This window comes from Bos indicus, chromosome 19, assembly GCF_029378745.1.
Source record: "Bos indicus isolate NIAB-ARS_2022 breed Sahiwal x Tharparkar chromosome 19, NIAB-ARS_B.indTharparkar_mat_pri_1.0, whole genome shotgun sequence".
Taxonomy (NCBI): domain Eukaryota; kingdom Metazoa; phylum Chordata; class Mammalia; order Artiodactyla; family Bovidae; genus Bos; species Bos indicus.
Window position 1 is genome coordinate 39,851,538 of NC_091778.1, and position 24,811 is coordinate 39,876,348.

General features: G+C 56.3%; 3 protein-coding genes across 12 annotated transcripts; 2 read left to right on the forward strand and 1 right to left on the reverse strand.

The window, feature by feature from the left end:
- Window positions 1–210: 210 nt before the first annotated feature.
- Window positions 211–4,761, reverse strand: LRRC46 (leucine rich repeat containing 46). Of its 7 annotated transcripts, none has more exons than XM_019981553.2 (9): window positions 4,673–4,761; window positions 4,336–4,410; window positions 4,130–4,238; window positions 2,738–2,861; window positions 1,874–1,920; window positions 1,480–1,589; window positions 1,223–1,292; window positions 908–1,056; window positions 211–778 (listed from the first exon to the last, which is right to left on the reverse strand). In XM_019981553.2, exons 2-9 carry the CDS (start codon window positions 4,343–4,345, stop codon window positions 336–338), a joined length of 1,062 nt encoding a protein of 353 aa, XP_019837112.2. In that variant the 5' UTR covers window positions 4,346–4,410; window positions 4,673–4,761; the 3' UTR covers window positions 211–335. The 7 variants fall into 7 exon arrangements, with proteins under 7 accessions (XP_019837112.2, XP_019837111.2, XP_019837110.2 ...); XM_019981552.2 differs by having other exon boundaries at window positions 4,584–4,725; XM_019981551.2 differs by lacking the exon at window positions 4,673–4,761 and having other exon boundaries at window positions 4,336–4,662.
- MRPL10 (mitochondrial ribosomal protein L10) lies at window positions 4,739–10,626 on the forward strand. Of its 3 annotated transcripts, none has more exons than XM_019981559.2 (5): window positions 4,739–4,873; window positions 6,848–7,017; window positions 8,205–8,369; window positions 8,623–8,767; window positions 9,654–10,626. In XM_019981559.2, the coding sequence occupies exons 1-5, from the start codon at window positions 4,822–4,824 to the stop codon at window positions 9,908–9,910; spliced, it is 789 nt and encodes a 262-aa protein (XP_019837118.1). In that variant the 5' UTR covers window positions 4,739–4,821; the 3' UTR covers window positions 9,911–10,626. The 3 variants fall into 3 exon arrangements, with proteins under 3 accessions (XP_019837118.1, XP_070629452.1, XP_019837119.1); XM_070773351.1 differs by lacking the exon at window positions 4,739–4,873 and adding an exon at window positions 5,595–5,628; XM_019981560.2 differs by lacking the exon at window positions 4,739–4,873 and adding an exon at window positions 6,586–6,661.
- A 1,566-nt stretch (window positions 10,627–12,192) lies between these two features.
- Window positions 12,193–24,089, forward strand: OSBPL7 (oxysterol binding protein like 7). 2 transcript variants are annotated; one of them, XR_011562052.1, is made up of 23 exons: window positions 12,193–12,391; window positions 13,744–13,893; window positions 14,008–14,133; window positions 14,309–14,362; window positions 14,970–15,083; window positions 15,390–15,500; window positions 15,589–15,706; window positions 16,344–16,447; window positions 16,776–16,868; window positions 16,946–17,078; window positions 17,155–17,249; window positions 17,446–17,541; window positions 18,181–18,318; window positions 18,890–18,983; window positions 19,653–19,885; window positions 20,005–20,142; window positions 20,882–20,945; window positions 21,046–21,124; window positions 22,010–22,154; window positions 22,252–22,396; window positions 22,527–22,609; window positions 22,799–22,921; window positions 23,103–23,188. XR_011562052.1 is itself a non-coding variant. In XM_019981561.2 (23 exons), exons 2-23 carry the CDS (start codon window positions 13,819–13,821, stop codon window positions 23,209–23,211), a joined length of 2,514 nt encoding a protein of 837 aa, XP_019837120.2. In that variant the 5' UTR covers window positions 12,205–12,391; window positions 13,744–13,818; the 3' UTR covers window positions 23,212–24,089. The 2 variants fall into 2 exon arrangements, 1 of the variants encoding a protein (XP_019837120.2); XM_019981561.2 differs by having other exon boundaries at window positions 12,205–12,391; window positions 22,483–22,609; window positions 23,103–24,089.
- The last annotated feature ends 722 nt before the right edge of the window (window positions 24,090–24,811 follow it).

The following is a 24,811-nucleotide window of genomic DNA, read 5'->3' on the forward strand; positions in this document are numbered from 1 at the left end:
CTACTGTGAGATGGCATCTCCACCAGGCAGTGCCCACCTCCTGCCAGCTCAGAAGCCAGGTGGGGGCCCTGAGGTGGGGCACCAGTCCCTTGGGCAGTTCCTGAAAGATCCTGTTCTTTAGAATCAGGCTCTGTATTCCTGCTATTGTTTCTGGGTGCTTTTTACTGACAGCTTCCCCTGAGATGCCCCAAGTGATGCAGAAGACACACGCAGGGCCTAGAGATGCTTTATTGGGGACAGGCTCCTGCCACAGGCCAGGGCTCTCAGGCCGAGGGGAGGCCCACTCCTTGTTCCTCCGTGTGCCTGGGGCTTCGCTGATAGCAGTAGGCTGCATTTCACTTCTTGATTTTTTTGGTCACAGTTTTGGTTGTGCTGGGGGCCCCAGCCAGAGAGGCCTTGGGGGCTGTGGCCGCTCTGGCCCCCTTCCTTGCCTGCATAGTGCTTTGCTGGCCCCTGGGAGCCAGAGGGCACAGTCTCTTGGTGGTAGAGGAGGCCTCTGGCAAGGAAGCGGGCTCCGGGGTTGTCTCTTTCTCTTGTGTGGGGGTGACGGAAGGGCTGCTGTCCCCAGCCATGGGCGCCCCCGGCAGCGGGGGCAGGTCTGTGAGGGTGGGCTGAGTCTCCACCCTCAGCTGGTGCTCCAGCAGGGCTGTCTGCTGCCTGAGCTCCCGGTGCCTGCTCATTCCCTGCTCCAGCTCCTTGAGGAAGCCTGTGAGGGGTGGGATGGTGGGTGGTGGATAGAGCCCCGGGCTTGGCAGAAGCAAACTCTCCCCTACCATCCCTAGAAGGGAGGAGACAAGGCAGGTTGGGAAGGACTATTCTGGCCCTGGGACCACCTCCCCAGACACCCCGTGTCTTAGCTTCTCCCGGACCCCACAGGGCAGCTGCACACTTTGGAAAGCAGGGTCACCTCGTTCTGAGCAGAATGGGCCTCTGAGCTCTGGGAACTCCTCATCCTCATCACTCAAGGCTGTATCCTCCTCGTCCGAGGTCCAGCGCTCTGCCACAGGCTGCCCGTCCAGGTCTAGGAGCAGTGGCAGGGCTTCTGTCAACAGCTTCCTGTGGGGCGGAAACAGCAGAGGTTACCCAGGAGGGCACCCTGGGTGTGGAGCTGGGAGGATGTGCAGACACAAGCCGCAGCAACCACACCGGGAGAGGTGGTGTTCTTGAGCTAGAAGATGGGCCTGTGGTCAGGTCAACACGGGAACCTTTAGTTCCTCCTCACCTGTAGCCATCCTGGTTGGTGCAGCTGTTTCCAGTCAGGTTGAGGATGAGAAGGCTCTCGGGGAATTCATCTGCACACAGCAAAGAGCGGGGGATGAGGTTCGCACCCCCACCTTCCAGTCCAAAGCCACTGCCCCTTTGCACAGCCCTCCAAGCCCCCTGGAGGATGTGCTGCTGACGTAAGCACAGGGAGGAGGGCAGAGAGGAGGGAGGGCATCCCAGGACCTATTCCATGAGCCAGGGCAAGGGCGTTCCTACCCAGCTTCAGCGTTTCTATCAGGTTCTCAGAAAGGTCCAGAAACTGGAGGTGGGGGAGGTCACGGAGGTTTTCCACTTGCCTAATTTGGTTTCCTGCCAAAGACAGGAAGCTGTAGGGGAAGGGAGGGGGAAAGACAACTGAATCACAGAACAGCTGGAGGAAGGGATGGGAGCCCCAGGTACCCGGGCCCCCCTGGCTCAGCAGCTGGACGAGTGGGGACACAGGCCCTCCTGGGGTCAGGGAAGCAGAGCTAGGCTTGTGGGGTCCTTGGCTGACCAGCAGCTGGGCTTGGGGACATCTGAGCCAGTTTTCTGGAGTATTACCAGGTTTCCTCCCCTTCATTCTAGCTCTTCTCCCCTCCCCCAACCCTGCCGGAGCCCTGGCACCATGTACCGTAAGGAGGGGACGCAGGCCAGGTTCTCAATTCTCTGAATCTTGTTCTGCAGGAAGAGACCAAGGTGGGGAAACCAAGCTAAGGTCAGTTGAGTGGGGTCCCTTTAAAGGGACAAAGCCCTAAGACCATGTCTACTCTTGAGGCTGGAGACCTGGCCCTTTGGGAATGATCACCCCACTCCTTGAACAAGTCATGAGTGCCTTGGGATGATTTGCTTTCTCCAAGTCGATGGCTGAGGACATAAACTTGGGGCTGGCTAAACTTGATTTAAGTACCCTGATCACCCCACAACCTGGACATCAGAGAAAGGAAACCAAGGGGGGCCAGGAAACGGAAAGGCCTTGGTCGTGGACTGCACACGCAAAGGGGAGAGCAAACCTGTGCTACTGTGACCTGGCCAGTGTCCGTGGGGGAAACTGGGAGGGATCTGGGCATATTCAACCTGGGGGAGCCCAGAGATTAACCGCCCCCACTCCCACCCCCACCAAAAAGCCTTTGAGCTTCTGAAGGATGCAGAGGAATCTTATGCTTCTCTCTTCCTGTCCTTCAAAACAGGAAATGGACTTGAGCTGTATAACATGAGAGATTTAGGACAGACACCATCTAGGACTTCTAGAACAAGCAAAGTGTCTGAAAAACAGTGATTTAAGAGCAAGGTCAGGATCTCTTTTGGGTGCATTGGTCTTTCAATTCAACAGAATTCCTGATTCATCTGGAAACCGTTTCAATGAAGGTCTGCCTGCCTCAACACCAGTAAATGGACAAGATGACCTGGTTGGCGTCTTTCAGATTAAACAAACATGACTCACAGGGGCTGGAGTCCCCTCCCCAGGGAGAAGGAAGGGCAGGAGGCAGGACATTACCCCTTGCAGATAGAGGCTGTGAAGATTCTGGAGGCCCTCTAAGTTCCTGATAGTGGTAATTCCCTCCCGGTCCAGGCGAACAGTCTGCAGTTCAGCAAGCGTGTGGAACCTGGGCAAACGGGTGCTGTGACAGAGTGCCACTTCTGTGGTCTCTTAGCAGGAAGATGGAGGGGAGGGTGTTTTAAGGAGGGATGGATGGCTCAGTGACTCTGATCAGATGTCAGGGACACCTGCTTGACTCATGAGGTGGGGTCTAGATTGGGAACCTGGGTTGACTTGGAGACCTCAGTATCTATCAGTAGCACTGGGAGGGATAAGGGTGAGAGGGGAGTGAGAATCCTTGGACTGGGAAACTGGGTGATGGCAGCTATGGTTCCTGCAGATGTGGGGGCAGACTTCCTCCAGCCAGCTTGGGTTGGGGAGGCAGGGGCTGGGGCAGAGAGCAGATGCTTCCTTACATCCCTTCTGAGTGGTCCATGGAAGGAAAATCACTTGTTCCACCCATCCATTCATTAATCCTGCAACATTTACTGAATGCCCATTAGAGACAAATGAGAGAGTCCCTGCCCATCACTACTAGGGAAGCTGGCCAAACATCTATGACAAGTGGATGACAGAAGCACGTGCAGAGGACTAAGGGAGTAGACTATACATTGAATCCAGAGGGATTCAGGGAATGGTTCCTGGGGGAGATGACACATTAGTAGGAGTTAGACTGGAAGGAGAGGGGGGATGAGAAGGCATTTCAAGCAGAAGGAATAGTATGTGTGATTCCAGCCTTTCTTCAACTGCAATGTGCCCATGAACCCCTTAGGGAGTCTTGTTAAACTGCATATTTTGATTCAGTAAGTGGGCCTGAGATTCTTCATTTCTAACAAGCTCCTAGGTGATGCAGATGCTGCCCACCCACCCCAGCACCACTCTGAGTAGTAAGTGCTAAGCTGTGGGAACATGGGGTCTTAGAGGAATCACACTTATGGAGAGTGGCAAAAAATAAGGTTGAAAAGGCACCAGGCTAAAGTGTTTGGATTTTATTCTGGAGGTGCTAGGAAGTTAAGGAAGGTCCTGTCAGGGAGTGTCTGATCAGATTTGTTATTTAAAAGGATCATTTTGGCAACAGTATGGGGTGCCTGGACTGGAGGCAGACAGACTAATTAGGAGTTTGTTGAGAAGTGATGACTTTAGACCCTTATTTAAAGCAACTGAGTGGGCATGGTGAAAAAGAGAATGATTTTTAAGGAGGAAGAATCAGTTGGACATTGCCACTGACTGAATGTGTAGAGTAAGTAAAGAGAGGGACAAAAGTAAGTTGACCAATCAGTAGAGCTCAGGGGACTGGTCATTCTCTGTGTTTCAACGTTCCAGCACCCCTTTCCTCTCCGGTGCACTTACATCTTCTCTGACAGATCCTCATCTTCAGGGAAGGCCAAGTTCCGCCTAGTGATGAGGGCTTCAGTAATGCACACGCCACTGATTTCCTCTGGACTCTGGGCAAGTTTAGCTGTGAAAAGATGAGTCCAGTTGTTACATTTCCTTGTTCTTGGGGGCCTGACTCTACTGTTAACCAACTGTTCTACCCATCCCACCTCCCTACTCACCTCCAGGCATGATCTAAAAGTTGCTGGCTTGCGGAGCGATTGGAACGAAGAGAAGTAGAGCAGCTTGGACAGCCCCTGGGAATGGAAGAACCCAGGATGGTATGAGGAGAGAGAAGCTCAGAGAACTGGGGGATAAAGGAATGGGGTTGGTTCAGAGCTAAATGTTGGGGTGGGGCAGAAGACGAAAGTAAATCGAGGTGGAGGATCTGGAGTTTGAGGAGTGTATAGGGGCTTTCCAGGCCGCCTACAGGGGGATTGTAGGTAGATAACGGTGCGGACGGATGGAAAGAGCGGCTCGAGGTGTCGTTGCTAGGAGACCGGACGCCTGATGACGCACCGGGGAGGGCGGGCTCTCAGGTGCCGGGTTCGGCGCATGAGGATTGCTGCTCCAGCTGGCGGCTCCTCCCTCCGCTTCCGGTCCTGGGACTACCCACAATCCTTAGCTCTTTCCGTCGCGGTCGTCTCCCGGTCCTTCTTCCGGTGGCGATGGCTGCGGCCGTGGCTGGGATGTTGCGAGGGGGTCTCCTACCCCAGGCGGGTAAGGAGCGGCCCACGTCTTCGCGGCGCGTTCTGGCCGATGCTCTCTATTCGTCTCCCTCCTCTGCTGCTGGTCATTTCCCCAAAGTTCTGATCCCAGACAGCTCTCGATGACTAGATGTTAGTTTAATGAGTGATTTTTGAGTACCTTATATAGACCAGGCACAGTGATAAGTACTTTACATGTATTACTTCGCTTAAACCTTAAAGCATCCTATGAAGATCTCTGGCCTGATCTAATTTCCTGTGATTCCAGATTCTAGTAATAACAGCAACACAGCAGAAGCCTCGGGGACAACCACAGTACTTATTCTCTATCCCCTAGTCCCCCTGCCTTGTTTAGGGTTTAAACCCATTACCCAGTTTTTTCTGCCTCCAGAAATTAAGATCTCAGGCCTTCCGTAGCCACCCTCTGCAAAGGTCTCCCCTGTTAAGTCTATCTGTCACCCTGTTTATTGACCCCTTCGCCTCTTCACACACTGTACTTTTGCATTTGTTTGTCTTCTCTATTAGACTTTAAACTCCATCAAGGCAGAACCGTATTCATTCAGCATAGCCAGCAGGTGGCATGGTGCTTGACATTAGTAAGCATGCTGTAGATATTTGTTTAATGAATGATTTTGAGTACCTTATATAGACCAGGCGCAGTGATAAGTACATGTATTTCATTTAAACCATAAAGCATCCTATGAAGAAGGCATTCTCTTCCCCTCTTTACAGGTGAAGAAACTCCTTGAATGGTCAAGGTCACAGCCAGTAAGTGGCAGAAGAAAGATTGGAAATTGGCTCCATGTGTGTCAATTCTATCTCACTAAAACTGCAAAAATTTGGTTCCATCTGATACAGAGCTTGTGCTCTCAACAGTTAGGATTTGTGGCCACTAGCAAGAAAACCTCTCACTTCAGCAAAATCTCCATGCTCTCTGATTATTAGAGCCACCTTCTGACTGCAACTTTCCCTGAGATCCCATCCTAGGCTTGGGGAGGGCTGAAAATGGGAAGCTGTAACCTGAGTCCTTTTGTTGAGAATGAAGGGGTTTCTTTGGCCTTGGTATCTCGAGTGTCTCCCTTGTCTTCTGAGGGGTGCTCTGCAGCAATGCCTGTAAAAAAGGAAAGTAGAGAGGAGAAAAACTTGTTTGGGGGGAGATGTGAGAACAGTATAACTTCTCCCTCCTGCTTCAAATCCTGGGGGAAGGAGTAGTGCTTAGAGCAGTGATTCTCAAACTTCAGCCCTCATCAGTATCACCTGGAGGGCTTGTTAACACACTGTTCGCTGGGCTCCTCTTCAGAACTACTGACTCCTCATCAGTATCACCTGGAGGGCTTGTTAACACACTGTTCCCTGGGCTCCTCTTCAGAGCTACTGACTCAGGAGATCCAGGACAGGGCCTGAGAAGTTGTATTTCTTACAAGTTCTGGGTGATGCTGATGTTGGGTTGGGAGTTGGTGGTAGTGCATACTTTGAGAGCCACTGGCTTAAAGTTGGCAAATTGTGGCAGGGCTGGTCTTTTCTCCATAGTTAGTTGTATTAGAAACAGGCTGCATCTGTTTGTTTACATGGTGACTGGCTGCTTCCATGATACAGTGGCAGAGATGGCTCTCAAACATAACATTTTTGTTTGGTCACTTAAGAAAAATTTGTTCAACTCTTTCCTTTTAAAAATGTGTTCGAAATGCTTTCTCCTTTGCTCCTGTTTTTCCTCATCTCTGTGCATAAAGAAGAGCTGGAGAAGTGGGTTCCTCCAGGATGAAGCACCTGAGCTAAGGTCACCCATTAAAGAGAAGAAAAGGTTTGCGGATTCAGGCTTTCCAGCAGACAGTTCCTTGTTCCACTCAATGCCAAGGCTAGCTTTGTGAGCTCCATGCATAGAGGGTGGATTCTTTGTCTCTGGAGCAGACTAAGGTTCTTTGTCTCTGGGATAGACTAAGGCTTCCAAGAGGCTACATCTCACCACGTGGCCCTTTTTTTCTCCCAGGCCGGCTGCCCACCCACCAGTTTATCCGCTATGGCTCCAAGGCTGTTACTCGCCACCGTCGTGTGATGCACTTTGAGCGGCAGAAGCTGATGGCTGTGACTGAGTATATTGCCCCCAAACCTGTTGTCAACCCAAGATGCCTGCCGCCCCCTCCCAGCCCCCCGCAGGAGGTGAGGAGGCTGGGCATGTCGCCTGGTGGTGGGATGGTGGATTAAAGTGATCTTGTCTCTGTGGCCATAATGAAGTAGCACTCCACGACATTGTCATCTACATTGTTACTTCCCCACTTTGATCCCAGAGTTCAGATCCTTTAAAATGAAATCTGCCCTTGATTCTCTGTTGGCCTCTTGGACTCCGTGGATTGGACAGGTGTGGGTTTCCTTCACTCTTGTCTCCAAAAATGTGTGCTTGAAACTCTCCACATAGGTGAGGGGAAGAGAGAACATCCCACTGATCTTGAAGCTCCCAGGTTTTCTTAGAGGAACAATACAAAGTTTTTGGTCCTTGAAAGAGGGCAGAAAGATCAGTGGAGTATTGTTAACTTGATGGTGGTTTTCAACTCCCCAAGTTCTCAACTTTGAGAAACACTGTCTTGAGAAAATGAAGTCTTGTTCTGTGAAAATACCTCAATTTTGAATCAACACTGTAAAAGAGTAATCTTGTATTTAAATTGATAAAAGAATTCAACATGAGTACAGTCTCAGAGGGCTAATTAAGTAATTTTGACAATATTATTATCAAAATAACATGAGCTGGGTCAGACTGTTGTCCATTTCAAAGGGACTGAGTGTTCTCAGGTGTTAAAAACACTGCTCTAGGCACATGGAACTCTGTTCAATGTTATGTGCCAGCCTGGATGGAAGAGGGGTTTGGGGAAGAGTGGCCACATATATATGTACGGGTGAGTCTCTTGGCTTTTCATCTGAAACTACCTCAACAGTGTTAATCAGCTGCAGTCCAATACAACATAAAAAGTTTAATGTTTGAGGGGAAGAATGCTGTTCCAGGGCATTTCCTGGCAGTCCAGTGGTTAGAACTCTGCTCTTTAACTGCCAAAGGCTTGAGTTCAGTCCTTGGTCGGGGCACTAAGATCCCACAAGCCGCATGGCGCCATAAAAAGATGATAGTATAAAATTTTAAAATAATAAAAATGCTGCTCTGAAGCCTGTAGTTATCAGATGGAAATGAAAGGGTGGAGTGAGAGAACATGTTTCTGAGAGTCAGGGGCCCGGTTCTCCTTCCTGTGCCCTAATCTTCACTTGGGCATCACTGGGAGCTCTGGCACCCATCCCTGAGGGAGTAAGGAGTACTAGAAGGGGCAGCTTATGTCCCCTTGGTCCTCCCTTCTTGACCTCAGGAGACAGGCCTCATCCGGCTCCTCCGTCGGGAGATAGCCGCAGTTTTCCGAGACAACCGAATGATAGCTGTCTGCCAGAACGTGGCTATGAGCGCGGAGGACAAGCTTCTCATGCGGCACCAGCTGCGGAAGCACAAGATCCTGATGAAGGTCTTCCCCAACCAGGTAGGGAGTGGACCCTCATTCCCCGCCTTGTTCCCCACCCGCTCCACCCCCATGTCAGACCGCAGCATCTCTCCCAAGAAGTGGCATTCCCAGCTCCCTTCCATGGCAGCTCTCTAGTCCGGGCCCTGAACTGTGTTAGGGCTTGAGGAGACCTTCATTAGCTTGAGCCCACAGCCTGGTGTGGCCTGTGACCAAGGTGGGTGACTCTTCCTCCTACTCAACCCCAGTAAGCCCTTCTCTCCTGCCGGTCCAGATCCTAAAGCCCTTCCTGGAGGATTCCAAATACCAAAACTTGCTGCCCCTTTTCGTGGGGCACAACTTGCTGCTGGTCAGTGAAGAACCCAAGGTCAAGGAGATGGTGCGAATCTTGAAGAGTGTGCCTTTCCTGCCGCTGCTGGGTGAGCAGCCAGTTGGGGGTGGGGCTGAAGTGGAAGTGGGTGCTCCAGCAGCCTGGTGTCACCTTCAAGGCTCGTGTGGGTAAAAGTGTGGCCATGCTTGGAGGGGACCCCTCCTCACAATGGGGCCTGCCTGTGTCACTCTGGGGAGGGGAAGTTCAGACACCTTGAGTCTAGTCAGGGGTGTTTTGTTGTTTATAGTTACTAAGTCGTGTCTGACTATTTTGCGACCTTAAGGAGTATAGCCCACCAGGCTCCTCTGTCTATGGGAATTCCCAGGCAAGAACACTGGAGTGGGTTGCCATTTCCTCCTCCGGGGGATCTTCCAGACCCAGGGGTTGAACTCAGATCTCCTGCATTAGTAGGTGGATTCTTTACCACTGAGCCACCAGGGAAGTCCAATAAGGGGGTAGTGGGTGTTGAAACCCACACAGATGAATATGCTTAAACAGGCCAAGGGAAGGGTGCTGAGGGACAGGATTCCTCTGACGCTGAGAAACCCTGGAGGTGCTTCTTCTGGAGAATTCTGATTTCACAGTTATCTGTTGGTGGGGCAGGAATCTGTGTATATAATACAGATAATACAAATTCCGCCCCCGCCCCCGCCTCCATCAACATGCACTCCATGGTTCTTCAAGGAAGTTTAGGAGGAAACACTGATGTTGTGGGGGTTACATAATACACGGAAGGGTTTTCCAGGAAGAGTTAGGAAGGAGAGGAGGGGACTGATCTGAAACACTGGGAGTGGGGTGGGACACAGGTAGGGACTGGACCTGGGGGAAGGCTGGGAGGTAGAAAAGGGTGGTGAGAGCAGATTCCTAGGGTGGAACCGTTGTCTTTGAAGAGGAAACTCCTGTGTGGGAGCCTCGCTGATCCTGTGTTCCTCTAGGTGGCTGCATTGATGACACCATCCTCAGCAGGCAGGGCTTCATCAACTACTCCAAGCTCCCTAGCCTGGCCCTGGCACAGGGGGAGCTGGTGGGAGGGCTCACCCTCCTCACAGCCCGGACCCACTCCCTGCTGCAGCACCACCCGCTCCAGCTGACTGCCCTGCTGGATCAGTATGCCAGACAACAGCACGAGGGGGACCCTGTCGTGCCAGCCAGCGCGCAGCCGGATCCTCCCAACCCTGTTCAGGACTCGTAGCCAGCCTCCTGTACCCAGCCTGCCCATAAATACATTCTGCCCTGTTGGCTGTTGGAGACATGGGGAACTTAGGGTGGGGAGTGGTGGTGTTACCTGGCGTTTACTGACAATGATCTCTTCCAGTACATGGCCACCCAGAGATGTAGGGGAATTTCATTTCACAACAGAGGCTTGTAATCACTATCTTTGTTTCTAGTTTTCCTAACTTGGGACCTGATAGGAGCCATCTCTGTCCGTTTTCCAGGTCCAAGGCGGAGAAGCCCTGCCTTCTGTTTTCACTGTGCCTCGCTGCACACGCCTCCCAGCCTAGCCCCTTGTGGCTCCTACGTGCCAGAATAGCTCAGCTGAGTAGGTAATTGTGCTGAGAATGGCATCTGTTGAGAGCCTGCTGTGCCAGGCCCACTCCTAACCACTTTACATGTGCTAGTTCCTTGATTTCTCACATAATTATCCCGATTTCACAGACAGGAAGACTGTGGGGAAAAGAAGTCAAATGGCCTGTGAAAGGCCATGCTGTTAGTAAGAGGCAGCACAGGGACTGAACCAGGTGCTTTTCAGCTGTGAGGATGCTCCCCTGGTTTTCTACACTAGAGCTTTCTCATTAGGGCCCCAAGAGTGCTTTGAGTGTTCATTCTGTGCCCTCGGGGTGTGTCGTGTCATGGGAAAGTTGGGAGCACTGCTTTATGATAAAGTGAAATACATTTTTCTTAACTGTGCTTTGCTGTTTATAAGCTTATCCTCCCTGTAGACATATTCCCAAGGTCATCTCTGACTCACCTCCCTTCCTAGAACATCTCCCTCATCCCGTGTCCAAGCCTGCCACTTGCCTGTACCTGCTCCCTCAAATGACACTGCTTACACGCTTGTCTTTTTGAAGGTAGCCGCCCGCTTTACCAAGTAGCTGACGTGTCTCAGGTGGTTCAAAACAAAAGAGCTGATGGGGAGGAAACCAGGATTCTGTTTCAATGATGGGGTCTGAAGGCTCTTAGTAGGAGTCCTCATCCAGGTCTCAGGGAACTGAAAGTTTCTCATGGAGGATGTTTAACTTGGAGCCCGCCCTTGTCCTTGATGGGAGCGCGTTCCGGGTGGACACGGGCGATGCACGGAGGTGGCCGTGGCTCATTTCTGGGACTTGGAGCAGTGCCTCAGCTTCCTCGGTCCTGGGCAGACGCTGCTGTGGCAGTGGCGATCTGCGGCAGCTTTTCCTTCCCTGGTCCAGGACCAGCTTCCCACCGTGCCCAGCTCTGCCCTTCGCCCAGGGATGCTCAATCAACATAAAGTGAATTAAAAGGCCCTTGAGGCTCCTGGGTGCTAGAGCTAGTCTGGCCAGTGCTGCCCAGTGCTCTCCCTGGCTCCAGAGCCCTGCCAGGTGCCAACAGTGCCCTCCTGGGGTGGCAGGAACGGTGCCGAGGTTCTGAATGGAACACACAGTACGCATCTTCTGAGAGATGTAAGACCCTGAAGGGTAAGCCGAGACCCAGGCGGAGACAGCTGGATGGGAAAGCGGCCCACGTCACATTGGAAATCAAAGAACCTCAGACTGCACCCTTCACCCGCTGGCGGTGCCTGAGGCCACACGGTTCAAAACCCACTTCTTTCTAGAAAGGGGCTGTACTGCACTTAGCTGTCAGTCCAGTTCACATCCATTTGAATAAATTCCAGACTTTTCAGCAAGAGCAAGTTTTTAATTAGAATTGAGCAGCTGCACACTACTCTAGCAGAAGGGCAAAGGTGCTCAGAGAGGGAGGCTGAGCTAGCCCTTCACCAGCCAGCCTGTTACTGCCCTGGACCTGCTCCTGATCCAGGTAGGCCGGGGGTGGGTGGGGGTGTCCTACCACCTAGGTGCTTCCAGCCTCCGTATGTCCTGACCTGGCGGCGCATCACCCCAGTGACAGCCTCACTGTGGCCCTCTTAACCTTGACTGCCCTGCTGACTGTGCCCTTGGCACCATCGACTGTGTCCTCTCGGGGCATCCCTCCCTTCCTGTCAACCTGATAGCTCTGCTGGCTCCAAATCTAGCCACCTATTTTCAGTTGTAAAATGAGAAGCGGGGGTTAACAAGGAAACGGCCTTGGGTACTAACGGGTCAAGGCCATGCTGGTATGAGTAAATTCTTTACCACCGCTGGCTTGAGGCCAGCAACTCCCCGGTACTCTGTGATCTATCTGGAACTGAGCCCAAAGGGGACTCTGTCCTCACTCCCAAGCCTGGGCACTGGGGAGTCGGCTCAGCCCTGAGTCCTCCCAGGAGCAGGGGGGCAGAGCTGAGCGGCCGCCTGGAGCTCGGCAGGAGGAGGGGCCGAGGAGGGGGAGGTGAGGAGATCCGGCTAGAGGGGAGGCTCCGACGTCTCCTTCCTTCCTGGTTCCTGCTGCAGCTGCCGCCACTGCTCAGCTCTGAGAGCAGGGAGCGGGTGGCTCGGAGACCGTGACTCAGGTGAAGCGGTGCTCGGGCCAAGGAGCACTGGCGTCCATGGACCCTGGGGTAAGGAGGCTGCTCTGGCATCAGCTGACATTCCCTGAGAGGGCTTCCTCCCACCTGAAGCTGGTGGGTCACTGCTCTGGAGATGAGGGCGGGAATGGAGCTGGAAAGAGGGCAGCCACCTGGCTCACCTCGACCTGCGCCCTCTGTAACAGAGTCTGCCCCTCCACGCACAAGGAGTGAGGGGCCAGGATCCCATGGGGCCAGGAAGAGGGTACAGAGATGTCCCAATACTGGAAGAGTTTGGTAACTTCCAATGGCTAGATGCAGGAGTTTCCCCCAGATCAGCCTCTCGTAGCGTAGCATGGACCCCTCTGCCCTGACCTTCCCACCACCCGCACCCCCCACATCCCTGTCCCTCCTGACCTCAGCTCCTCAGGTGCTTGCTAGCTCCATCGGAAGATGTGAGCTGTTTCCCCAGCCTCAGGCTAACCTTGCCCCTCCAGTCCCCTCCCCCATCTCTCACACATGGAGTCTCATGCGTTATTGATCTCCCCGTGGAGTCAGGATGGCCAAGACTGGTGCCCAGGGCGCCTGTGGGCACGGCTGAGGGACCAGTGTGGACCTCAGCATGCGTCTCCATCAGCCTGTCCCCAGCTCTCTCCAGGTGGATGGTGTTTCTCAGGAGCCCCAAGGACTGGGATGGAAAAGAGGTTGTGGGGGGGCGGGGCGCGCGGTGGACCGAGGGTCCGAAGTGGGCATCCTAAAAGGATGATTGATGGGGGGCCCAGGGGAAAATGGGAGCTGTCTCAGGGCTCAGTCTCTCCAGGCAGAACAATGGGAGCCCATGAAGTAGAAGATATGGAGGTCAGTTGGTCAGGCAGCTGGGGAGCTCTGTGTGGAGCTGGGGTCAAGGGTTGGGGGGTGCTCTGTAAAAGGTTGACGGCAGGGGCACCTGCACTTCTGTGGTGGTGGTGGTGGGGTCGGGATCCCGAGGAAGAGGGGCTGGGGTGAGATCTCGCCTGCCCAGTCCCTGAATCCCTCTGCCCTATTTTGGAGGCTCTTCCTTCACTGCCCGGCTCACCTCTGATTACCCCCAGGGAATCCTCCAGAGAAAGCACCCAGTGTGTCCAAGAGCCAGAGAATGTGTGTGCCTAAGGTGGGGCGGGGCGGACTTTTCGAGGTTTTCTCTTGGCACCGGCCTGCCTGCTGCGCACTCTGCCTCTCTGGGTAGTGGCCGCAGCCAGAGGGTGTGGGCAGGGAGACCTGCCCAGAGTGGGGATGGGCTCGGGATGGGCTTGGCAGGTAAGCGGAAGATGTGCTGGGGCTCTCAAGACTCAGAGGGAGCAGGAGGGGGTGGAGGTGGGGAAGGTGACAGCCAAGTCTGTGCTAACAGCATTTCTCTCTGCTTCCAGGGCCCCCTCAGGACAAGGTGACGTCCCTCCCCTTTTGCTCTCCGTCCTCAGCAGGGAGTGGCCACTCCCTTCCCCATGGACTTCCAAGAGTGGGACCCTCCCTCCCTGGCCGAGAGCACTCAGTCTGCAAAGCCCAGCGGTGCCCAGCAGGTCTGAGGGTGGGAAGCGGGTGGGGGCGGAGGCCAGGGGGCTGGCCCTCAGGGGACAGACAGATGTGGTGGCCTCACCGCTCCCCGCCCCCTCGTTCTTTATCCTGGACTGCAGGCCAGCGAGCTGTGGGAGGTGGTGGAGGAGCCTCGGGGCCGGCTGGGGGCAGAGGGTATCATGCCCGAGAGGCAGGAAGGCCACCTGCTCAAGAAGAGGAAGTGGCCTCTGAAGGGCTGGCACAAGGTAGGGTGGCAGGGCAGAGGGAGGGGCCAGATGCAGGGGCCGGAAGGGATGTGGGGCCGCTGGGCAGCGCAGGCTGTCTGTGTGTGAGGAGAGACTTCCGTGTGGTTGCTCTCCCCACACCCTTTCCTCTCCGTGCCCCCCACCCCGGTCCTGTTCCCTCTGGACATCCTCACAGAGATACTTCGTGCTCGAGGATGGGATTCTTCACTACGCGACAACTCGGCAAGATGTGAGTTGGGGCCTCGGCTGTGGGTGTGAGAGGAGGGGGCCCTGGGCAGGCAGGGGGCTTCTGGAATCCCCTAGAGCAAGGCCCAAATCCCAGGTGTGCCGTTTTCTGGGTGTGGGGTCTTGGGCAGGTTACTTCCCTGGGTCTCAACTCCTCACCCCTAAGGTGGAGAGAGGGTGATCACCCACTTGTAGAGTCTTTGTTGGGTGAGGGCTCTTGGGACAGTGCCAGGCTCAGATTAGTGCCCAAGACCGAGGGGCTTTATCATCCTTGTCCTTGTACCGTGCTCAGGCAAGAACGAGAAACTAAAGGCCTAGACACCTGGGCTCTGCAGGAGGTTCATCGTCCTCAGCCCTGCCTGCAGACTCCCGAGGGTAGGAAGTGTTCCTCGCCCTGTGACTCCCTAGAGCTCTGGTTGTGACGTGATGTAGCAGGCTGGCCAGTGCAGGGGAGGACGACTGACATGTCCTGCTGACACTGTCACTTGAGCCTGAGGGTGAACCTGCTGCCTGACCTTCGAACCTAGCATGACCTCAAGGGGATGGTGGCCTTGAGTTGGCCCGGTGGCCTCAACTCACGTCCCTTTCCCTCTTTGGTCTCTCCATCCCAGATCACCAAGGGGAAGCTCCATGGCTCCATTGATGTCCGACTGTCGGTCATGTCCATCAACAAAAAGGCCCAGCGCATTGACCTTGACACTGAAGACAACATCTACCACCTCAAGGTGACGTCCGTGGGAGGCAGGGGGTGGCTTGCCCCCTGGCAGAGGCACTGGGTCACGCAGGAGAGAGGGGCAGGGGCCGAGGGGCCGTCTGAGTTTGACCAGAGGGGAGTTCCCACCATGTACAAGAGCCAACAGCAAACTGGCCCTGTTGGTTCTTATGTGATCAGGCACAGAGAGGGGCCTTTGCACCATCTGTGTGCTGTAGGGAGAGATCCTGCCTGCCTGGGGACCAGAACCCCAACTTCTTGCCCCTAGAAAGCAGTCCTTCCCTTCATGCGTCCCTCTCGTTCTCCATCACCTCTGCAGATCAAGTCCCAGGACCTGTTCCAGAGCTGGGTGGCCCAGCTGCGTGCCCACCGCTCAGCCCAGCACCTGGATGTGCCCCGAAGCTTGCTGCCCAGCACCGCCCACTGGAAGGTAAGATGGGCCCCAGGGCAGGACCCGCTCACGTGAGGATTGAGATTCAAAGAGGAGCTGCCTTCTTGACCTTTGACTCGCCCCACAGGTTACTGGTGCCCAGCCTGCGGTATCGGGTAGTGCCTCGGCTCTGCCAGGGGTTGGACCTCGGGAGAAGGTGTCTTCCTGGCTGAGGGACAGTGATGGGCTGGACCGCTGCTCTCACGGTGAGGGACCCCTGGCCTGCATGGGGAGGGCCCATGCTCTTGTGTCTCGGTGGCATCAGCAGTCACAAGGAGGAGAAAGTGTGACCTCTTTTCCTGCTCTGGGAGCTCCCGTCTAGTGGGGGCGACAGCCTCTGCCTCTAGGCTGATCAGGTCTCCTGGGCCCTACCCCCAGAGCCTCAGGCTCACAGAGATGGTGGGGCTCTTGCTCTAAGCACATAGAGCTGGACACAGGGCTGGGACTCCTGACAAAGAAGATCCTGGGTGCCAACACAGGGAGGGGGCCTGAGGAGGAGTGCCAGGGAAGGGGTGTGTTCTGGCATCAGGTTCCTAGAGCTGGGGGCTGTGATGTTGGCCTGGGAGAGGGAAATGCAGACGGAGTCGGGAGAGCGAGGGTGAGGGCCGCCTGGCCTGTGTGGAGGCAGCGGAGGCGAAGTGTGGTCTGGGGACAGAGTGCAGAGGGGGTGCGGGTGCTCCCTGGAGGCCAAACCAGAGAGTGGTAGCCTGGAGCGGCCGTGGGCTCGTGAGTGGGAGAGGGAGGCAGTGTTGGGACTCCCCAGGCTGCTGGTGAAGTCTTTGGAGGAGGGAGGGGAGCTGGCCAGTATTGGGAGAGGGCCTTCCTCATCCATCCTTCCCACAGAACTCTCGGAGTGTCAGGGCAAGCTCCAGGAACTACACAGACTCCTCCAGAGCCTGGAGTCCCTGCACCGGATTCCCTCGGCCCCTGTCATCCCCACGCACCAGGTGAGGTCCAGACGGAGACAGGGGCCCGCCCCGGGCTCTCTCCCCTCTTGCCGCATTCATCTCCATCACCTCCCCAGACAGGTCCCCTGGCCCCCTTACATGCTGCCACTTACTGGAGAGCCACCGTCTCCCAGTTGCCCCTCCCCACTGTGTCCAGACTGCCTCCGGGCTGTCTCTCTGCCCCTTTGGAGCGACCCCTTCCCCCTGTGCCCAGGCAGCTGCCAGGCTGTCGGTCTTCTGCTTCCTCCTCCTTGGCCGTCCACCTCTCTCTTGGCTTCGGGGGTCTTCTCCACCCTGAGACCGAAACTCACCCACCTCAACTTGCCAGGCCTCGGTGACGACGGAGAGACCCAAGAAGGGGAAGCGGACCAGCCGCATGTGGTGCACACAGAGCTTTGCCAAGGACGACACCATCGGGCGGGTGAGGTGGTCCCTGAGACGCTGGGTGGGAGGCACTGAAGGAGGCTGGGCCCTTCCACCCTTCCCCTTCACCCACAGGTGGGTCGTCTCCATGGCTCAGTTCCTAACCTGTCTCGCTACCTGGAGTCCCGAGACCCCTCGGGCCCCCGAGGGCTGCCGCCCCCAGACTATGCCCACCTGCAGCGCAGCTTCTGGGCCCTGGCCCAGAAGGGTGAGTGTGAGCTGGAGCAGGTTGGGGGAGGGGGAGAGAGAGGAAGGGAGTCTGATGGCCGGCCCTGCCCCCACAGTGCACAGCTCGCTCAGCAGTGTCCTGGCCGCCCTCACTGCTGAACGGGACCGACTGAGGGACCTGCACCCGGGTTCGGAGCCATCCAGGCTGGGGGTGAGCCTGGGGATGGGGTGGTCAGTGGGAGGAGCGGCCTGAAGATGGCAGGCCTGGGCAGGCCTCGGGGTGGTCGCAGGGCTGGACCAGGAACGGGGTTGGTTGAGGCAGGCCCTGCCTGACAGACCTTCAGTGTGTGTGTGGGGGGCTTCCCCTATCCCCATCCTGTACTGGCTCCCTCACTCTCTCCCCGCAGGTCTCTGAGACTTCAGCCGGCCCGAGGCGCCTCCACTCGTTGTCCATCTCCTCCGACACCACTGCAGACTCCTTCAGCTCCCTCAATCCCGAGGAGGTGGGAGCTGGGTGGACGGTGGGGCCCTCCTTTCTCAGCAGGAGTGAAGGCAGGGTTCGCTTTCAGACCTGAAACTCCAGCCCCTTTTGCAGAACACAGGCAGCAGCCGTATCCAGATCATTTCTTAATAATGTGTAGAGCGCTTTTAAGTCAGGACCTCGTGAGGAAGTCGATTCTTACCCTCAAGTTCACAGATAAGGAAACTGAGCCTTAATGGATCTAATGATGGGCCCAGGCTCCTGTACTATATGGGTTTGAATTTGGCTGTACTGCATGCCGGCCTCGTGACCCTGAGTCTCTTAATGTACAGAGTGGGGGTTATAATGGCACCTACCTTGCAGAGTGAGTGTCGGGACTGAGTTGACACATGCCAAGGGCGTAGAGCTGGGCTCAGAGCCAGTGCCGGGAAGTGCAGGCAGTTATTGTGGAACCTGTGTCTCTTTACTCCCAGGCCGGGATCTTTCCCCAGGCCTCGTACCCCATGATGCTCACTCCCCTCCACATCTCCTCCTGCTCTGCACAACTCAGACAGTAAAAGTCCCCAGTCACACTTCCTCTCGAGGGAACTGTCAGGCCAGGGGAGCTTGGCCTGACTCTCCTGGCTGGGCCTCAGGCCGACACCAGTCTTGCTCCCAACAGCAAGAAGCTCTGTACATGAAGGGGCGAGAGCTGACCCCCCAGCTGTCCCAGAGCAGCGTCCTATCCCTTGCTGACTCCCACACAGAGTTCTTTGATGCCTGTGAGGTTCTCCTCTCTGCCAGCTCTTCTGAGAATGAGGTGAGGGAAGGGGGAAGTTGCCTGTGAGAGGGGAGGGACCCTGGGAATAGAGGGCTGGGGTTCCGGGAGACTAGAGTCAGTAGATCCCCAAGTCCTTTCTAATCAGCTCAGCCGCTCTCTCTGGGAACATGGCCAGACCTGCTGGGTTTGTGTGGCCCTGCTTGGAAATCTCTGCTAAGGACCCCTCTTCCAGTTTGATGTGCTCTATCTTCATGGGTTCTCCTGAAACTGCTGCCTCAGCTGTACCCCCAGTCATCTTTCTGTGACCCCATTTCAGCCTCTGCACTCCCTTGACCCTTGCCTTCCCAACCCTGGACCCCAGGAATCCCTTACTTCCCTCCCTTCATGTCCACCAGGTCCCTGAGATGGGGGCCCTCTCCCTCCCAAGGTGGCAGGGCACACCATGACACCAGGCCTCCTGGGGCAGTGTCTTAGGGTTCAGACCCCCCAAATATGTTCTCTTCCCCTTCCCACCAAAGGGCTAGCTGGGCAGATTCTCGCCAGGCCCTGGGTACTGCCCAGCTGCCCGGGGAGGCCTAGTCTGCCCGGCCTGTCATCTGTCCCGGCCCAGGGCTCGGAGGAGGAGGAATCGTGCACCAGTGAAGTCACCACCAGCCTGTCCGAGGAGGTGCTGGATCTCCGGGGAGCCGAGCGCTGTCAGAAAGGTACCCACCTGGCGAGCAGGAGGGAGGGCTGGAGGTGGGCCCGGAAAAGGAGCATGCCGGGCCCAGGCCCCTTGGGAAGTCGTCCCTTGTAGGACTGGTGGGCTGATGGCTTTGGACGTTGACTCCAGGGTGACTCTGGAAGTGAGGAAGGCTCAGCTATGATCTGGGTTCCAGCAGTGGCTCTGCAGGGTGGGGCTGGCTCAGCTTGGGGCCGGCCTCCACACTGGGCTTCTGAGGAGGCTCACATGGGCCTCCGTGAGGCGGAAGAGCCCACTTTGCCACCTTTTATTATAGCAGCCTGGCTTTGTAGTGTCATTTTACTCCCAGGCGCCTGTTTGCTTGTCTGTACGACGGGCTGGATAACCTGCATCCTGACCTTGGTTTCTGTGTTTATGAAAGGGAGTGGAAGCCAAGGATGGGACTCAGGAAGGGGTTCTGGGGTGCAGGGTTTCCGTTTCCAACAGTGGGAAGCGTCCTCTGGTTCTTAGCCCTGTGCCCACCTAAATCCCCGGGAGCTCCTCAAGAGTTAGCCCCCTGCCACCTGCCCCGGCTCCTTGTAGTGAGTCGAGCCTGAAGCCTGGGAGTGAGCACACCTCTGGGCGCTGCAGGAGCTTAGGAGGGGCCCCGAAGTGGTGTGCAGCGGAGAGGGACAGGCGACTTGTGTTCCAGGAGCAGCCGTGGGGCCGCCCCGCCGCCGATGCCTGCCAGCTGCCAGCGGGCCCGGCACTGACGTGAGCTTGTGGAACATCCTGCGGAACAACATTGGCAAGGACCTGTCCAAGGTGTCGATGCCAGTGCAGCTCAACGAGCCGCTCAACACCCTGCAGCGGCTCTGCGAGGAGCTGGAGTACAGCAGCCTCCTAGACCGGGCCAGCCGCACCGCCGACCCCTGCGAGCGCATGGTACGCCGGCCCCGGCGGCTGCCACCTCCCACGATGCGTCTCCCAGCCCCATCCTCGCCCGGGTGAGGTGGCCGTGGGGTAGCATCTCCGTTGATCCCCTGGTGCTCCGCCCCCTTTAGGTGTACATTGCAGCCTTCGCGGTGTCTGCCTACTCCTCCACATACCACCGGGCGGGCTGCAAGCCCTTCAACCCTGTCCTGGGGGAGACCTATGAGTGTGAGCGCCCTGACCGAGGCTTCCGCTTCATCAGTGAGCAGGTGCAGGCCAGGAAGAAGCGGGCTGGCGGGGGAGCCGTGTGGATGAGGCCAGGGAGGATCCAGGCTTCAGGGGGCCAGGGCAGGGGTGAGAACACCCTGCAGATGGGCAGTCAGGAAAGGAGGTCCCCACTCCTTGAAATACCTGCATCGTGTTCTGGGTCAAGGAAGCTCATAGAAGGTTATTCTTGAGCTCAGTCTTGAAGGGTGGATTGGAGGTGGCCAAGTGTGCAAGGAGGTGGGAGACCAGGCTGTTCCAGGCAGTGTAAAGGGATGGATGGAGCACCTTTGGAAAGAGTTAGAGACCAGGCTGGAAGACAAGGCAGGACCAAACCTTGAGAAGCCCTGTGGGTGAATATAAGGAACAGTTCATTGGTTGGCTTTTAAATCCTGAAGGTCACGGGAAGTCATGGGAGGGTTTTAAGCAGTAGAGCGACATTCTTAGAATTGCACTTTGTAGGGAACACTCAGGCAGTGGTGGGCGCCAGGGGATGGGGAGAGGCAAGGAGAGCCCTGGAGGGGAGTGAGCGAGAAGGGAGAAAGTTGGGGCTTGTGGGAAAGGATAGGATGGTGGAATTTGGGTGGTGGCCAAGGATGACAGGGACAAGAGACCTGAAACTAGCTGGTCTTCTGGTTCACAGGGGAACTGGGGTGGAAGTGAGGGGTGTTGGGGGCCTGGGGTCAGGAGCAGGACCCCACGGTCCTCAGGAGCAGCCTCCAGATAACTTCTTTGCTCCTCAAGGTCTCCCATCACCCCCCCATCTCAGCGTGCCATGCAGAATCTGAGAACTTCATCTTCTGGCAAGGTGAAAGTTGGAGCCGGGAGTGAAGGGCAGATGGGGAGGGGCTGGAACACCCTCTGGTCTTACCTCTGCTGTTGCTTTTCCTTCCCCAACCCAACTCCAGACATGAAGTGGAAGAACAAGTTCTGGGGCAAATCCCTGGAGATTGTGCCTGTTGGGACAGTCAACGTGAGCCTGCCCAGGTGAGTGTTCCTAAGTGCTGGGCAGCCGGGCCCAGCCCACAGGCCATGCTCCGGGCTGGGATGGGGAGGTATCCTGAAGCTGCTCGGGGGGGGGGCAGTGTCTGGACACTCTACAGCCATGTTTACAGCAGTTGTCAGTAAAGAAAGGGGAAAGTCTTAGAGCTGGAAGGGCTCATCAAGGCCATCTGACCAAGAGGCTTTCACAATTTTTGACCATGACTCACAGTAAGGAATGCATCTGAGACTTGAAGCCAGGGTACTATAACACACACACACACACACACACACACACACACACACACACACAGAAATCTAAAGTACTTTTAGGACGAGTCACAAACTGTATTTGAAGCACCCGCACCTAGCTCATCTTACAGATGGGGAACTGTAACCAGAGGCCAGTACAAGGGGTGCAGGAGACCCTGGGCTTCAGGGTCAACAGTCCTGGGTGGGAGTCTTAGTTCTGCCACTTAACAGTTATGCAGTAGCAAAAATACTTGAGTCTGCTCGTCTATAAAATAAGAGTAATAAGTAATAGCCAGCAGAAGTGGATGGTAAACAGGCTGTTGTATATGATCAGCCCACCGTGGTCCCCGGCATCCAAGAGTAGGGACACTGTCTATGTTTTCACTCCCATGACTTAGGCATTTAGGAGCTTTCTCAGCAAATGGAGATGTGTTAGTTGAGTACTCTCTGGGAAGGCTGCTCTACTTAATAAATATGTCATCCTTCATGGAAGGGCCACGAGCTGGAACCAGGACGCCGGGGTTCCTTCCCCAGACCCACGTGACCTGCTCGGATGAGAGAGACACTCCCCGGGTCAGGGTAGCACTTGTTCCCCAGGGCCAGCCAGCTGCCCCTCACCCACCCTGCTCTCTCTCTCAGGTTTGGGGACCACTTTGAGTGGAATAAGGTGACGTCCTGCATTCACAACATCCTCAGTGGCCAGCGCTGGATCGAGCACTACGGGGAGGTGCTCATCCGAAACACGCAGGACAGCTCCTGCCACTGCAAGCTCACCTTCTGCAAGGTGGGCAGCCCCCTGCCCCCACTCCCTGCCCCAGCAGCCCCTCCACTAGGAGGGGAGGGGACCGCTTCCTAAGCCCCCTGCCCCACCCCCACGCCAGGCCAAGTACTGGAGCTCCAACGTCCACGAGGTACAGGGGGCTGTGTTCAGCCGGAGTGGCCGTGTCCTCCACCGACTCTTTGGAAAGTGGCATGAGGGGCTGTACCGTGGACCCCCGCCGGGCGGTCAGTGCATCTGGAAGCCCAGTAAGTGGGGTGCTCGGGGCGGGCTGGGCAGGGGTGAGGGCAGCTGCGCACAGTCCACCTGCCCCAGCCCCCTGCCTTCCCCCTAGACTCAATGCCCCCAAACTATGAGCGAAACTTCGGCTTCACTCAGTTTGCCTTGGAGCTGAATGAGCTGACTGCAGAGCTGAAACGGTCCCTGCCTTCCACGGACACGCGGCTCCGGCCAGACCAGAGGTCAGTGCCAGGTGGGAGCCACTCTGGAAGCACCGGGCTTCTCCCAGGGACTGTATCCTTCCTTCTTGGTGTTGCCTCAGGGAGATGGGACCTGTCTGAGGGCAGAACTGGGCAGGGACAGAAGCCTTGGATTGATTTGGGGGCCCCTGAGGGTGGGGCGGTTCCACTGACGGCAGTCTGGGTGCCCAGGTACCTGGAGGAGGGGAACATACAGGCGGCCGAGGCCCAGAAGAGAAGGATCGAGCAGCTTCAGCGAGACAGGCGCAAAGTGATGGAGGAGAACAACATTGTCCACCAGGCGCGCTTCTTCAGGTGCCCCCGTGCCCCCTCGACCACCACCCCTTGCTGCTCCGCCTTTCTCTGAACTCAGGGCCGCCCCCTCCCCACTAGTCCCTTGCTGCTTTGAGTGGGGCCCATGGTGTGAGGCAACGTCTCGGGACCGGCCTCAGTGCTGGACGCTCACCCCTCCCCTTCCCCGGCCCCTTCCTCCCAGGCGGCAGACGGACAGCAGCGGGAAGGAGTGGTGGGTGACTAACAACACGTACTGGCAGCTGCGGGCCGAGCCGGGCTACGGGAACCTGGACGGGGCCGTGCTCTGGTAGCCCAGGCCCCGGGGGCAGGAGGCCTCGGTTCCTCCCTCCTGCCCCCACGGACACATGGACGGGGCCAGGCTCTCCCACTTGCTGCCCTGGAGACCGAAGGGGCAGCCCTGGCTCTGGCCCTCTCCCCTCTGCCGGCCAGAGGGGCTTCATCTCAGCCCATCTCCCACCCCTTGTTTGGGGTGGGAAGCAGGATTCCCCAGTCTTGTTGCCCCCAGACAACTGGCATGTAAGACCCTCCTTGCTCTGCCATCCGCCTTCCCTTCCTCCTGGGGTTCCTGGGGGAGTCTCCAGGCCCTCAAGATCTTCCCCATTTCAGTGCCTTCCTAGGACACAGGGGACCCCTTGATGCTCCCCAGGCTTCCTCGGCCCAGGACTCTGGCCCCTGCTGTGAGGCTGTGTGGTTGGAGTGAGTGAAGGAGAGGGGATGGCCTTTTCTCCCACCCCTGTCCCTCCCATGCCCCATCTCTAGCATCTTCTCTCCATGCCCTGGCCCAGGGGGGCTCCCTTTGCTTGGCCCTGGCAGTCTCTCCCATCCTCCCGGATCCCCTTCTCCCAAACCACAAAACGCCTGCAGCCGCCAGCTGCTTCGTCCCTGGTCCTCAAGTGGCTTCCTTCAGTCTCAGCTCAGCGGATCCCCCCAGAGCAGGCAGGGCAGGAAGGGTACCTGGCCTCTGACCCACCAGGAGTGAGCGAGCACGTGTGCGTGTCTGTGTAGAAGTGTGTGTGTCTGTGTGCCTGTGTACTGCTTGCGGGCGAGCAGGATTCCTCATGTAGGCCGGACGTCCTGCTCCCGTTGCTGCTCATCTTACCAGTCTGCCTCTGATAAAGGTGAATTGCTATGACATTCCAAGCTCCAATAAAGACTGTCTCAAACTCTGGCCTGTGACCATTCCTTTAAAAACACGTGTGCTCAAGCTCAGGCTTTTCTCGAGGCTCAGCTGGTAAAAAACCTGCCTGCTAATGCAGGATGCACAAGAGACTCAGGTTCAATCCCTCGGTTGGGAAGATCCTCTGGAGAAGGAAATGGCAACCCACTCCAGTATTCTTGCCTGGAGAATTCCATGGACGGAGGAGCCTGGAGCTATAGTCCATAGGGTCACAAAGAGTCGGACACGACTTCACTTTCTTTCACTTTCAGAGCCTCCAGTCACTTCCATTTTAATGCTGGCTTTCGGCCGATATTTTAAAAGAGAAATTTCAAATATATCATTGCTTCTGAGTTTCTCAGGGAAAACCCAGACTCTTCAACCAGGCAGAAACCTGTGTGGTCCCTGTCCCCCACCCCCAGCATCCTTGGTCAGGTCTGTGCTCACCCTCTCACTCCCTTGGTGACTTTTCAAGGAAAGGAGCGGGGAGGGGAGGGACGGGAGAACAGGGCAAGCTGCATTTCTCCACACCACCCCCCACCACCTCCCAGGTCCAAACCCTAGCCCTGTTACTCCAGAGTTGTTCTGACCTTGACCAAGTGCTTCACCTTTCTGTTCAGAGACTCTGTTCCCTCATTTGGCTTCCTTTATGTCTTAGAGGAGAACGTATGTCCAGGCTCCTGATTTCATTAGTGGTCTCCTAGCCCCTCAGCCCACCCCACTGTCCCCACAGG

What these genes read in the sequence shown, in the direction of transcription:
- MRPL10 (XM_019981559.2), top strand. Translation starts at nt 4,822, where the DNA reads ATGGCTGCGGCCGTGGCTGGGATGTTGCGAGGGGGTCTCCTACCCCAG. An exon ending in GGGTCTCCTACCCCAGGCGG is followed by an intron (nt 4,874 to 6,847) that starts GTAAGGAGCGGC and finishes TTTTTCTCCCAG; the next exon opens with GCCGGCTGCCCACCCACCAG. An exon ending in GCCTTTCCTGCCGCTGCTGG is followed by an intron (nt 8,768 to 9,653) that starts GTGAGCAGCCAG and finishes GTGTTCCTCTAG; the next exon opens with GTGGCTGCATTGATGACACC.
- OSBPL7 (XM_019981561.2), top strand. Translation starts at nt 13,819, where the DNA reads ATGGACTTCCAAGAGTGGGACCCTCCCTCCCTGGCCGAGAGCACTCAG. An exon ending in CGGAGCCATCCAGGCTGGGG is followed by an intron (nt 17,250 to 17,445) that starts GTGAGCCTGGGG and finishes CTCTCCCCGCAG; the next exon opens with GTCTCTGAGACTTCAGCCGG. An exon ending in CGGCTCCGGCCAGACCAGAG is followed by an intron (nt 22,610 to 22,798) that starts GTCAGTGCCAGG and finishes CTGGGTGCCCAG; the next exon opens with GTACCTGGAGGAGGGGAACA.
- LRRC46 (XM_019981553.2), bottom strand. An exon ending in ACAGCCTCTATCTGCAAGGG is followed by an intron (nt 1,921 to 2,737) that starts GTAATGTCCTGC and finishes CTCTTCCTGCAG; the next exon opens with AACAAGATTCAGAGAATTGA. An exon ending in GATAGAAACGCTGAAGCTGG is followed by an intron (nt 1,293 to 1,479) that starts GTAGGAACGCCC and finishes TGCTGTGTGCAG; the next exon opens with ATGAATTCCCCGAGAGCCTT.